General features: G+C 41.8%; 3 protein-coding genes across 3 annotated transcripts; 1 reads left to right on the top strand and 2 right to left on the bottom strand.

The window, feature by feature from the left end:
* Positions 1-746: 746 nt before the first annotated feature.
* LOC135610636 (uncharacterized) lies at positions 747-1,616 on the top strand. The gene has a single exon (XM_065105405.1). It carries the CDS (start codon positions 836-838, stop codon positions 1,511-1,513), a length of 678 nt encoding a protein of 225 aa, XP_064961477.1. The 5' UTR covers positions 747-835; the 3' UTR covers positions 1,514-1,616.
* Positions 1,617-2,143: 527 nt separating this feature from the next.
* Positions 2,144-7,355, bottom strand: LOC103979232 (uncharacterized). The gene is made up of 8 exons (XM_009395301.3): positions 7,102-7,355; positions 6,808-6,952; positions 6,548-6,716; positions 5,329-5,599; positions 4,979-5,244; positions 4,670-4,885; positions 4,009-4,117; positions 2,144-2,671 (listed from the first exon to the last, which is right to left on the bottom strand). Exons 1-8 carry the CDS (start codon positions 7,250-7,252, stop codon positions 2,607-2,609), a joined length of 1,392 nt encoding a protein of 463 aa, XP_009393576.1. The 5' UTR covers positions 7,253-7,355; the 3' UTR covers positions 2,144-2,606.
* Positions 7,356-11,061: 3,706 nt separating this feature from the next.
* On the bottom strand, positions 11,062-12,472 carry LOC103979241 (uncharacterized). Its single transcript, XM_009395312.3, has one exon. The coding sequence runs from the start codon at positions 12,374-12,376 to the stop codon at positions 11,279-11,281; it is 1,098 nt and encodes a 365-aa protein (XP_009393587.2). The 5' UTR covers positions 12,377-12,472; the 3' UTR covers positions 11,062-11,278.
* Positions 12,473-13,930: the final 1,458 nt, after the last annotated feature.

The raw sequence follows: 13,930 nt of genomic DNA, 5'->3' as shown, positions 1-13,930 counted from the left end.
GAAGAGTAAAATGGAGGTGTTACTATAAAGGGTTGTAGTAATGTACTAGGCAACGACAAGGAAGAGGAGGCAGAGGGCGATAGTGAGAGCATTGAGGATGTTCAAGGTGCACATGAATGCCTTGCAGGTGGAGATGAGGAGGTTGAGGAGGGCATCAGCGACATTCTCTTAGGTCGCGAATGAATGGTGGTGTAGTGGTTGAGGAGGCGAGAGACATGGAGGGACATGCCATTAGCACTGGTGAGGGAGGCACACATCTCTAAGTCTTGCTTCAATAGATCATGAATCTCCATGATGGCTTCGACAGTGGACTTTGATTCTGTAGTGATGGAGTGCTGACGCAGATGCAGAACGATGAAATGATTGCTTTACACTTTCATTAACGTCGGTGTGAGCGACACCACCATCCACCACCACTAGAATATTAAATTTATCTTTTTATCTTTTATTTTTATAAATAAACCTATAAATTGACTTAAATGTTTCACTTTGTAATTATAGAAATACCATTGTAACTTCTTAAAGTATAGGGACTAAGATTCTGAAGATGACTAACTATAAGGGTGTAATACGTAATTAGCCATCCATCACTTATTCTTTATATTTATATATTTTTTAACTCTTCCAATAAAATATAAATAAAAGAATAATATTTAAAATTATTATTAATATTTTCATTAGTTGATATGATTTCCTTCTCCTTGTGGTCACTTGTCCACGTCTCTCATCCTCGTCCATATATTTACTCCCCAACCCCAGCCATCACCACCAACCTCGAACGGGAGATGGAGAACCAAAGCCAAATCTAATTCCACTCCCAAATCCCCCAATTCCAATGGAGACGCTCTCCACTCCCGTCTCCTCCATCAAAGCCATCCCTTTGTTCCCCACCGCCGCCACCCCCAATCACCTACTCAGGCCCTCAACCAACCCCTCCTCCCTCCCGATCCCTGCCTTCACCAACCTATCCGCCAGAGCCCGACCTCAATCCCACCACCACCACGCCAAATCCGTCCTCCGCCTCTCCCCCTCACCGCCCCGGCACCGCCCTACCCCGCTCGGCACCCCGCGCCGCGTCCACCGTGCGGCCTCCACCGGCTACGCCGCGGCCCTCCTCGACGTCGCCCGGTGCGAGGGCGCGCTCGCGGCCGCGGAGCGGGACCTCCGGCGGCTCGTGCGGGGGGTCCGGCCGGTGCTGGCGGACCCAGGGCTGGACGAGGCGGCCAAGGGGGAGGTGGTGAGGGGGGTGGCGGAGGGCGGCGGGTTTTACCGTCACGTGGTGGCGCTGGTGCGGATGCTGGTGGGGAAGGGGAGGGCGGCGCTGGTGGAGGAGGTGATGGAGCAGTTCGTGCGGCTGTGCGACGAGCTGAGCGGGACGCGCGTGGTGGTGGTGATGTCGGAGGAGGGGAAGAAGATGGAGGAGCAGCGGCTGAGGGGGATCGCCCAAGAGGTCCACAAGGCGACCGGCGCGCCCAAGGTGAGGGTGAGACACCTGCACAGGTTTGCTGATTGACCTATATACTTTATATGTTGAAAGGAATGGGAGGAGGCAGATCTCTCCGTACCTTTTTATTTTTATTTTTTGTTACAATAAATACCAAATGGCACTCTTTCTATCTCTCTTCTTCTGTGCAGTGGCAATTCTTTTTTGCATGAACATTATGCAATTTATTTATAGAAAATATAAATTGACGGCACAACAACAAGCAGACTTACTTCATTGATCATTTGAAAAAAGTAATTTATTCTTAATAAATTAAAATCATTAAATAAATATTTGTTTATAATTTTTAGTAAGATCTTCTGACATCTCCATTACTAACTGCTCTCTTACCATATATTCAAAGCATCTCCTGAGCATATGTATTCATAGTATCTTATGCTATGCTTTATTGACTAACTACGCATATCTATATTCATAGTGTATCTACCATCCCTCCTTCCTTATTTTATGCATTAAGATGATTGCTGAAAAGAAGATACTACTCCTTGCCAGAATGGTTTTGTGCACTCCACAACATGCATCATTTTCCACGTTTTAATGTACCGAGAGATGACATGAAAAAAACATGATAAACTAGTTTCACAAGAAACACGAGACGGTAGTGATCTGTCAAAAACAACAACAGCAGGTTGCTTGCTGTAACAAAAAGAGATAGAGAAGCGTTTTATAAATAGAAATCACGAGTTCCGAAGGCTTATAATATTAATTATTCTCTGAATACATGACGAGACTCAGACGTGGATATAATATCAAAGAACATGAAAGCAAAAAAAAGATAAAAAAGAAAGGAGCAGCAGAAAGGGATTGTAGAACAGAAAACCAATTGGGCTACTGACTGATCACCACTACGTTGAGATACTCGTATAACTTAGGATTGCACTTGTGCAGGACCACCTTTTAGATGAGAATAGAGAGGGAACCTCATATGGAGTCATTGCACTCGTGATGTTCTATGCCTCATGACTGCATGTCCCCAATTTTATCCACCTAAACATGGCAGCAAACTTATTTTTGTATTAGTAACGACAGGAACCAAGAAATGATTTCAGTAGCAATATGGTGAAAGGCCACTTTTTATTATGTTACTCCCATCTTTTCTTGTTCACCCAATGTTCAGTGGCTCTGCTTCCGTATCTCTCTCCTTCATATCAGTCCAATCTTGAGATTCTGCTTAAAATAACAACAATGAAAATATCATAATATGAGAAAAGAAAACAACTCATATGCTGACATTTGAATAGAACTTGATGGATTTCTGTATCTGCATATGTTGCACTGATCCAAAAAAAAAAAGGAACAATCCTAAATCAAAATGTGTCGAGAAAATTTGAGTTTGACAGTGATTCCACAACAAACCACTAGCTAGGGAGCATGCTCAAACTTAATCGAGAAGACTATTTCCAAGCTACTTCAAAAAACAATAACCCTCACCCCATCAACTTGGCTTATTAAGTTGATGATCCAAAAATGATGAACTTAATCGTGGAGACTATTATTTCCAAGCTACTTTTAAAACAGCAACCCTCACCCCATCAATTTGTCCTATTAACTTAATGATCCGAAAATGATGAACTTAATTGAGAAGACTAGTTCCAAGCTACTTTTAAAACAGCAACCCTCACCCCATCAACTTGGCCTATTAACTTAATGATCTGAAAATGACAACAGGTTTGAGAATCACCAAATTAATAAATGGGAAATCCCTGGCTTGTCCCTCACCCCATCAACTTGGCCTATTAACTTAATGATCTGAAAATGACAACAGGTTTGAGAATCACCAAATTAATAAATGGGAAATCCCTGGCTTGTGGCTTGGAGAGGATATTGACAGGCCTTGAAATACCATAGGGTGCACAGACATTTTTGTCACCCAACATATGATCATAAGCAGAAGAGTTCGAACAAATAAGTGAAAAATGCTTAAGGCACAAACCATAAACAACATAATTGGTCGAATCTATCAAATGCTATTCCTCGCTGCTGGAGGTGGGTTTGATGAAAGTTGGTCGTATCAAAGGTGATGAACACAAAACAAGTGAATTGGTTTCTTGCCTTGGTGTTGAGATGTAAAACATGCAGATGACGTTTTTGGCAGTTTGCATGTATCATCTACCAGCACTATGTTTTGACATTCATTTTGTCCACAAAAAATTAGGAAAAAAATTCTGAAATCCTACCTTTATGTCTCTTTTTGTAGTTGGATTATGCTACACACTTCCCAATACTAATTACTAACACATAAACAGTAAAAGAAAGCTGATATTTGCAAAATTTATAGATTGTATTATATTCTCTTTTTTAACTATCAGCTAAAGAAAATTGTTATGCCTAAAAAACATGCAGTATGTTTAAAAATTTTAAGATAATGTACATTCTTTCAGTATTTTGTAGTACCAAGTAAGATTAATCTGTATTCAAGTTTTGACAGAAATATTTAGAACATTAAAGACTAAAAGAGAAAATCTCATCCACTCAGAAGGGAGAGATCAGAGATTCTGTGTTACTTGATCTGTGGATCTCAGAAACCATCATCAGCCTCCTTTGAAGAAGTGAAGCGAGGAACAGGAAGCAAGAGCACATGCCAAACATGACAGTCATAGGGAATGCGCTCACCTGCAAATTGACAATTCACCGATCATTTTATAACTACAATAATGTTGTGCTTCCTCAATCTTTTATTTGTTAAACAATAAAGAAACCTTTATCAATAGTTCAACTAAATGCATCCTAAATATCAACCAACAGTCTTCAGAATTCAACATGGCAAATGACAAAAAACATAAATGCTTTTTCTGTCAAAAAAGGAACCCTATTAACTATTAAACTGTAACAAATGTACAAAGCCAGTCAAAAAGTGCGGGGGTTTTTCTTTTAGTGCTGGTTGAATTCAGGTCCCTAAGTAGAACCTGATTCAGATTGACTTCCAACAAAAGTCAACCTATGGGCAAGGTTGTTTCTATCCCTATGTATGTGAGAACCTACAGCTTCGGAGGAACTTGCTGTAGACAACAAGAAACATTGATGTTACCAGCTTATGGAGCATCCAATGGAACTGCTACAGAATACATAAACCCTGAATTTTCACTTGTAGAGCATTGCCAAATTTTGCATGGAAGACCACTTCTCTAATAATGAGATAACAGAACGATGTGATTGGATGCTTACATTGTAAAGCACGACGCACACAAATATGTTAAGGGGAATGCGGAAGAAGTTCATGATCGTGCTCCTAGCTTCTTCAGGAATGTATTGGGACCTCATCTTCATAATGGATGGCCAAAATATTCCAACACATGCTTCAAATGTACAGAAGCCAACAAGCTGAATACAACCCCCGAAAGAAATGCTCCCACCTCTGACTGTGGATGGTGCTACTAAGAACTGCAACATATCATATATAAAATCAGAACAATTGAATGAAAGGAACACAAATGCATGAAAGAAACACAGATGGAGCCAGTAAGCAGGGCATACACTGGTAATAACAGGTAGGAGGAGAGTGACTGCAGCGACTGCGAATACAAGCTGCATGTAAGATTCAACTCTAGGAGTTGGACGGGCCAATAGTCGAGATGCAAATGAGCTACCCAACATTGAGGACAGCATAAATGTAGCAAAAATGAAACCATGAGGAATGTCTTCATCATTTGGGCTTAGAGCAGGGGTCCAAAGGAATACAAATGTATACATGGAACCTTCAAACAGTGACTGTATCGCACCCAGCAACGCAATTTTCTCATCTGAGATAACACATTATTTTATCATACTACTGATTGCCATAATGAGATTTCCTTTAAATACAATCGAAACATAGTAATACCAACCAGAAGAAATAGCCGCTGCAGCAACCTGAAACTGGGTAAGTAAACCCTTGCTGTCAGACGGATCCCCATAGTTCTCAGTCCATGTTGATAATATAATTGCCATGCCAATTGCAAGGAAGCATGCAGCAGCATCAAAGGGGGCAACAGGTCCAAATCCCAAGTTATCCGTCAGTAGGTTAGCAAATAACCCAGCGATGATGGCAACTAGGCCATTGCCAAGAAAGATAGCCTTGGAGAAAGTTATGGACAGCCATTGTGGTTCAAAACCCCTCTGTATTATAGCACCGAAAGACACATGAGAAATGGAACATGTTATAACAAGGATATAAGATCCTAACATAACAGATGTCTAGATTATATGGATAGTATCTGAGTTCTGCTCAGCATTTGTTCCATTAGTGTTTCTCATCTCCAAGCATCAACAGGACATGATCTTGGATGGTTACAGGAGACGCTTAGACTTCTGATTCAGGTTCACATGTTTTGTGTACAAATAAAATAGAAACCAAAGATCTCGAATATACAAGTACAAATTCATTCCAATAAGAAAAAGGAAAATATGCCTAATTTCCATATAAAGTTAAATGTCATGCCTGAAACCAAGAATTTATGTGACACTACAAGTAATAATAAATGTTTTGTAAAAATTGAGTATTTTTTGAACATTTCAATGCAAGTTTTTCAAACTTCATCTTTCAAGAAATTGTGTAAGTTAACTGACTCAATTATTTACTGTTTAACTCACCCCCCACAGGGTTCTTATTATCTATTGCAATCCTGTATAGTATTGTTTCTCATGTTTTCTTCTTCCCGACTTTTGTCATTTACCTTCCTCTCTCTTTATAATCTATAACGAGTTACAGTGTAAAATTGAAGTCACAAGGCCAGTTTGAGTAATTCTGTTGATGAGGAATTAACAAGAAAAGTAAAGATGAAATGTATGATAAATAATACTCTAAAGCTGCAAAGTTAAACAGATGCGTGGAAAATGTTCAGCAATTTGACCAGAAGCAGAGTCTGACAATAACAATGTCAATAGGAGTGTCTGCGACAGCAGATACAGTATACAACGAAATGAGAGAATCTGACTGAGTTCTACTCGAAAAGACAAAAGTGGCACAGATCATCGAACTTTCCCTACCAGTCTCCAATAAGAAAGGAATTCTCTGAACAAAACCAAGCATATTTCTTGAATCTAAAAAGTGAGATCCAGATTCACCTTGTTGTGTTCTGCGACGAGCCATGACTCGAATGCCGAGAACAAGAGCGACGTCGCGATCCCTCCTAATACGCGCCCCAACATCAAGACCTTAAACTGCGGAGAATGCTTGGTCATGCAACTGAGGATGTAGGTGATGCAGTAGGTGACAGAAGCTCTCTTCCGACCCCTGTCATTTCGAGAAAAGAAGCTCAACGATCACTAGATCGAGGACGAGCCCCAAGCGCTCCAGATCGATTTCTGGTCGAGGGAGTGCTTACTGTTTGTCCGCCAGAGATCCGACGATGGTTCCGAACAGCATGGAAGATCCGAAGCCCGCGATGAAGAGCCGACCGATGTCTCCCTTGCCGTATCCGTACTGGCTGTAGAGGTAGTACACATATGGACCCTGCAACCAATCTCCAGCTGCATCCACGAGGAGAAGGGGAAACGTGAAGAATCATGCGATCTGATCGAACGATCTAATGATAAGACGCTCGGAACAGATCAGATCTGGCCGATGCGAGGGAGGGCGGTGAGACGCCAGATCCAGAGGGAGGGGGAGGGGAACGCACCCATCATGAGGGAGTAGACGAGGATGTAGTTGTTCTTGAAGGAATTGAAGGCGGAGGAGGTGGAGGCACGATCCCGGTTGGTCTTGCTCAGCTCCATGGCCGCCACCACCACGGCGAGCCAGCAGAAGAGCAGCCAGTAGAAGGCCTCCATTGTGCGGTGCCCTTCGAGTCGCAGGGGAAAGGAGGAATGGCGGAGGAGAAGAAGAGGGAGGGCGAGCGGAAGTGTTGAGCGATCGACCGCTTCGTTGGGGGATGTGGGGGGGATAAATATAGACGTCACCACTCGGTTGCTTCAGGCGCCGAGAACGTGTGCTTAATTAAATCAGACATTAATCAAATATAAAAATAAAAAATAAAAGCTGTGTGTCACTCACTTAGTCTTAATATAGGGTTTCTCTTTTTCTTTTCAGATACACCCCTGTGGAAATTGTTATTAACAAAATAAGCCTTAAATTGGATGATTAGGGGATTGTTGATGAGAGATTATCACAAAAAAAAAATGTAATGACTTCGAAATTAGTGTAATGCTAATGATAATTTATAAAAATGATAAGAAATGACCGTAATGAGATATGACGATAAAAGATTAATATACGTGATATCATAATGAAGTATCCTAGAATAATAAATAGATCTGAACTTTGAGTGATTGTTAGACGATAAATTTATGTTAACGGAACACATCATCATTAAAAGTCCAGGGATCGGGGATCGACGAATGTTGCTCTTAGGACTCCGCCGGCACCTTATGAAAAATCAAAGTCTTTGGGTTTTCCTAGTTGAATTGTAATTTATTCCTCTGCAAAAATATTGGATATAATATTCTTATATCATTAATTCCTTGGTAGTATGCATGTTGGCTGGGGATATGAGATTTATGTACAACCATCTTACTGGTTCATAAAGATTGAAGCAACCTAAAACCAAGTATTTCATTTGCCAAATTAGCAATTGTTTGGGTGTAAATCCTTGAAACAAATATCCTAATCTGTTTAGATTATACTATACTAAGTTCATAAATTTTGTATAGCAAAACATAAGTATGATAAAGAGATGTCCTTAATAACTTAAATCAATAAAATCAAATACATATTTCTTTTGTACTTCAACAAATTAGTTGATAATAGAGTTAACAATACACCATTTTTTACATTGACATTATGCACTGTTGGGAAAAACAATGAGAGAAAAAAAGGTTGTTTTGTTAACACACACACACACAAATAGCAAACCCAGCTTAATCACACAAAAACATAGGGAATGACACACTGTGAAGGATTTGTTTAAGATGTGAAAAGAATGATGGCAGCAAGGAAAGGACATTGATGTGCACCAAGTTGGTGATTCCACTGGTGCCATTTCATGAGTGCTACTGCTATAAGAAATTTGGTAGGTTTCCTACTCCTGTCATGGCCTTCAATTTGCTGAGAGTGGAGGTAGGCAAAACTCCATGGATGCCATACTTGGCTTTGACTTTTATTGACCAATACTTCAGTCAAATGGGAACAAGAAATGGGGATGCATTGACTTCATTGCTTACACCAGACAATGAAACAGCTAATCAATTGACTTGTTGGTCAACAATCATTGACAGTGTTCTCTCAGATCACATGTGCCTGAAAGCTTACTGCAAACACTGGAAGATTCCTGTGGAAAGAGTTGGTGTACAGAGCATTTTATTTTGTTGTGTCATTTTAGAACATGTGAATAGAGCTTCAGATGTATTTAGCAGAAGCCATGCACAGCTTTGGGCATGTAATTGGGGTTAGGTGAGGGATTGAGTGGAAGCTCAGCAAATTCCCACTTTAGGTTGGACATTGGCCTAACCCATGATTTGTTGCTGCAGGGATTGAGTTGGACTTGAATGATGGATCTCTCTACATAAAGAGTAAGATTTAGGCTAACATTGGCCACCACTTAAATGCCTAAATTCTTCTTGTGTTGAACATAAATTAGAAATAGATCTGCTAGAACCTACTGTCACAGAAGTCAAACAATGAAGATAAAGTAGCTATTAGATGCCATGCTTTCAACATACTTATTTGCCCATGCCACCAAGAAGTCATAATGTCACAACTAGTTGAGAGCAATGACAACCTATCATCCTACTACTAATAATAATTATAGCATCTAAAAATATCATCACGATGCCCTATATACAAATTACCTTATACTTTTGATCACAAAACTTTGGTATGTCAAAATGATGCTCCGAATAGCTCTAAATGATTCATAAACAACAAGTTGCTTGCAAAACAAAAGAAGTAAGAGCCAATGGTTGCAAAGATTATTATGTTGCAGAGTGCAAGGATTAGACATTCAGTTCTATGCATTTTGTGAAACATACAAGAAACCAAAACTCTTTTTTTGGTACTAGATTTCTTTGCTCAATTCAGAAGGCATAAAAACTAGATAAACACTATTGAATGACCAGATGCATTCTCAATTTTAGTCAATATTGTATAAGCCAAAACATGCATTTCAATACATCCAACCTAGTCAACAATTCCATTGGATTTTTCCTAAATTCCACTCAATTTTAATCAATATTACTCAAAATATAGTCTGAATAAGCCCAAACTTGCATTTCATATACATCCACAAAAATCCCACCGAATTACTCATAAATCCTACCTGATTCCCTGATGCTGTCACTCTGATGAAAGCCCAAGTAACTCTGGAACAACTTTTAACTCCTCCCCAACTTTTAGTGAATATTACTCGAAACATAGTTTTTATAAGCCAAAACATGCATTTGGTATAGAAGTGACAGTGCTGGAAGATGAAAAAAAAGCCGAGATTAACTGTGTTTGGAGTGCAGTAGAAAATATAGGAGCATGCACAATAGAAAGAGCTGCATGAGTCAAAGGAAGATATTATGACCCACTCTGTGATGTAAATTATAGGAAGAAACTATGTTCCTTAAATGGTTGCTATATGAAGGTGTTCAACATCTGATCATGCTGCCAGATGGGTCAAGGAACTTGGAGCAACCACAAACAAACCCACAGCCACTGACTCCTCATCTCAGACGCATCTGCCATTGTTGTTGCGAATGTGGAGAGTGTTTTCTTAAGGCTCACGGAGGATATCTATCTCAATGTAGGCCTTGGAGAGTGAAGCAGAAACTAAAAAACTCAGCATGCTTGATTCTTAACTGCTGTTTGCGCTTTGCACTTTGCAAAGCAATGATAAAGCCCATGGAGGTTTGAGAAGAAAGCAATGATTGTGTGATTTCTGACTTAAAGTAATTATCAAGAGGAAAGCTCCCTGCATATTGATGATTTAATCCTACAATTTGAAGCTCTGGTTGATTACCGTAACTAAAGATTTAACAACATTTTCATCTTGCATTATGGACTAAAAATATTGACAAATTGCAAACAGTAATGCTGCACAAACTTAATATCAGAGCTTAATGTGCTGAGAAATATGTTAAATGGACAAACTGTCATAGCTAGTCTTTGTTTAATCATTATTAGTCACCTTGCTACATGTCACAAACTTAATAATCAGCAGAATGAAAAATGAACATAGAAAATGTAAAATGATATTGATGAGGTCTACTGTTATCTTTTGAATTCTACTATGATTGTTTTCATGCATGTTAGATAATATATGATAGATACAGTACCATAACAAGCAAATCTTGAGAAACAGTCCAAGAGAAAACAGAAATACTTTTACTTGGTAAATGGGATTAAAAAAACCAAAAATAATATCAACTGCCTAACAAATAACTACTTATAAAGTTCAAAAATTAACTTGTTTTTTGTTGCAAGTGAAGAAAGAATATATTCTATCTCGCGAGTTTTCTATCGAAAATTTCTCGAATGGTTTAGGCACATTGGCATCCTATGTGACAATCTATTAAAATGTAAAAGTTCATGACAAAAAAAATTTCCACAAACAATCCTTTGGCATCTTTCTGTATGATAATTATTGCAGGAAGTTGCTAAGTTATCAATTAGAAAGAGTTCATTGAAATATGCTGCAACAACTAAATGAAAAATGCACATTAGAACGATAAATAAACATATCAAGAGCAGATGTTTTCCTAAGTAAACTCAGTCTATGCTATGGGGCAACATTGTCCATTTGCGACTCACCAGAGAGATCTTACTGGGTCAACTCACTACACCGGTTTGGGTTGAACCGTTGAATTCTGTGACTCGTCTCACTCGCTCCAGTACGACTCTTCCCGGGGCTTCTCGAACTCGTCCTCCTCCTCGCCGATCTCCGTTTGCACCAGCCGGAACCGCTGCACGTCCTCCACTGCAGCCCGTCGGAACAGCCCCACGTCCACTGCCCCCGCCACCAGGTGGTACCCCCTCGCCTTCAGCTCCTCCGGCGGATCGTGCGGCATCGCAAACCCCCCTAGGTATGGACCGCCGGCGCCGCCACCCTCCGCCGCGGCGTCGGCTTCCGTCCGCGTCTTCCTCACTCCCAGCACCTTCCTCTCCACATCCCTCAGCACTTTCCTCACCTTCCTGTTCCCAGGATCCCACAGGTACCCCATGCTCGCGCTGAGATCCATAGGGCCCATCTGCACCACGTCGACTCCCTCGACAGCGGCGATCGCCTCGATCTCCGCCACGGCGTCGAACGACTCCACCTGGCACATCACCAGGATCTCTTCCTCGCAGCGGGTGAGGTAGCCGTCATCGAGGCCGTAGGCGGAGGCGCGGACGACGGTGTGCGCGGAGCCGCGGATGCCACGCGGCGGGAAGCGGCAGCAAGCGACAGCGTGTGCGGCTGCGGCGGGAGTATCCACCATGGGGAACATAATGCCCTGGGGACCAAGATCGAGGGCCTTCTTGGCCCAGGTGGCGGAGGGCTCAGGAAGGCGGAGCACGGCGGGGGTGCGCGTGGCGGCTAGGGCGCGGAGGCAGGGGAGGGCATCGGAGATGCCCCCGGAGCCGTGCTCCATGTCGACGACCACGTAGTCGTAGCCGGCGAGTCCGGCGATCTCGGCGAGGGTAGGAGAGGCGCTGAGGAGAAAGAGGCCGTAGAGGGTCTCGCCAGCAGCGAGGCGGGACTTAAGGCTCCCGGAGGTAGCTTCATATTCCAGCGGCGGCGGCAAAGATTTAATGGGAGGAAGCAAGGGGTTTTTGGAGGGGATGGAAATGGTGGTGAGGGTTTGGTAGGATCGGAAGGAAATGGTCGACGGAGCGTTTTGGAGGGTTAGGGTTTTGGGGGCCAGAAGATGAGGCTTTGCTTTGAGTTTCGCTGCGGTGCCGACCGCCATCGACGACAAGGAGGCCACCATCGCCATCGCAATCGTGTATCCTTCCAATCTCCAGTATGCGAGTCTACGAGAGAGTGAGCGGGCGAGAGAGACGGTGACGGCGGAGTTTCATAAAAGAAGGCTTCCATATGCGGACGGTGACGCATATGGGTCAACGTGGAATACGAACATTGGAAATACCCTTCGGGACCCACTTATGCGTTATGGTTGTCGAACTAAAAATTAGGTAATTTAACGGGTGAGAAAAGACGGGTTGGAGGAATTACGTTATAGTTTATCCACTCTCACGGTGTTCTCCTCCCCCATCCCACGGCGTGATAACGGACCGACGACGATGGAATCTAATCTCACCGCTTCATTCGCCGGCCTCCTCGTCGCTCCTCGGCCCAAGGAATATAATCTCCAACTTCCCTCACGATTTCCGCCTCCTGAAACCAAATCCAAAATCAAATAATCTATCCACCTCCCCTCTGCGGGGTCGATCCGGCGCCAACTCCAAGGGGACAGAGGAGAAGCTGCTGAGGAGGGCGAGAGAGGCGCTGTCCGGAAGCCGACGCCTCGAGGGTTTAGAGTCGGAAGCCGGAGGTGAGCCGTCTTTGCCCCCTTGTTCTTCGCTATGGCAGTGATCTCCTGCATGATTCTTCTTTTCGTGGTCTCTTTACACCATTAGTCGAAGAGAAGATTCTCAAGATGATGGATTGCGATATTAATAGCTGCAATTGATTCCATCTTCATGTGTCTACTGGCTTGCGAGATTACATTTGCTGCAATTTTAGTCTCTAAGTGTAATAGTCCACTAAAATGTGCTCTCAATGATGAATTTGGTAGTGTTATGGTGTGTGAGATTTCAATGCTGTTGCTGTCTCACAATCCTACTGCCTGCGTCTTTTGCTCTAGTTTTCTTTTCTTTTGTGTTCTAAATTGTTCACTTCATATGATGCTATGCAAATCAACAGATGAGAATGGGTGTGTAGTGAATGTATTGATCAATCTGAACCTCATTGCTCAAACCATATGATTTACATTGTTTTCCTACTTGTGCTTAAAAAATTGGAACTCTTTAACTTGTGATATATAAGTCACCAGGACAAAAGGGCAGCCAATTTGCTAAGCCTTGTCTGGGCACTTCCAATAGCTCACTCTTTTGGAACCAAAGATGTCAGACCATTTCATGTTTTTCGCATCCTCGAGAACCAGGAAAATATTTTCCAGGACTATGATCTTCTTGGTAATTGGCCGTAAATTTACAATTATACTTAACAAAGGAAAACTCTTAGTTCTTTTGAATCCCTCATGCACTGGACATTTATGAATAGTACATTTATGTAATTGGTAGCAGGTAGCACTGCTCGGTTATATTGAAGACTATACTTACCAATTACTATAATACTTCTTTATAAAGATAATATGGTGATGAAACCTGACAAATCATTTGAGTAACCTGATGAAATACAGTCAGGAATTTTGGCATCAAGCCTTAGCATAGTATAGTTTAGGAAAATAAAGTTTTGTTACTATTCTCTTTCATAATTTGAAGATTTACTTACAGGATGTTGTTCTGAGTCTGTATATACAAATTTA

Source organism: Musa acuminata, chromosome BXJ2-4 (assembly GCF_036884655.1).
Source record: "Musa acuminata AAA Group cultivar baxijiao chromosome BXJ2-4, Cavendish_Baxijiao_AAA, whole genome shotgun sequence".
In the NCBI taxonomy this organism is placed as follows: Eukaryota; Viridiplantae; Streptophyta; class Magnoliopsida; order Zingiberales; family Musaceae; genus Musa; species Musa acuminata.
The sequence above is the reverse complement of the archived record's forward strand: the minus strand, read 5'-3'. Positions and strand labels throughout refer to the sequence as shown.

Coding starts and splice junctions, on each gene's coding strand:
- LOC103979241 (XM_009395312.3), bottom strand. CDS start 12,376: ATGGCGATGGTGGCCTCCTTGTCGTCGATGGCGGTCGGCACCGCAGCG.
- LOC103979232 (XM_009395301.3), bottom strand. CDS start 7,252: ATGGAGGCCTTCTACTGGCTGCTCTTCTGCTGGCTCGCCGTGGTGGTG. Junction 5,600..6,547: donor TCGTCGCAGAACACAACAAG/GTGAATCTGGAT, acceptor GCTATAATACAG/AGGGGTTTTGAACCACAATG. Junction 2,672..4,008: donor TTCTGAGATCCACAGATCAA/GTAACACAGAAT, acceptor TATTTTAAGCAG/AATCTCAAGATTGGACTGAT.
- LOC135610636 (XM_065105405.1), top strand. CDS start 836: ATGGAGACGCTCTCCACTCCCGTCTCCTCCATCAAAGCCATCCCTTTG.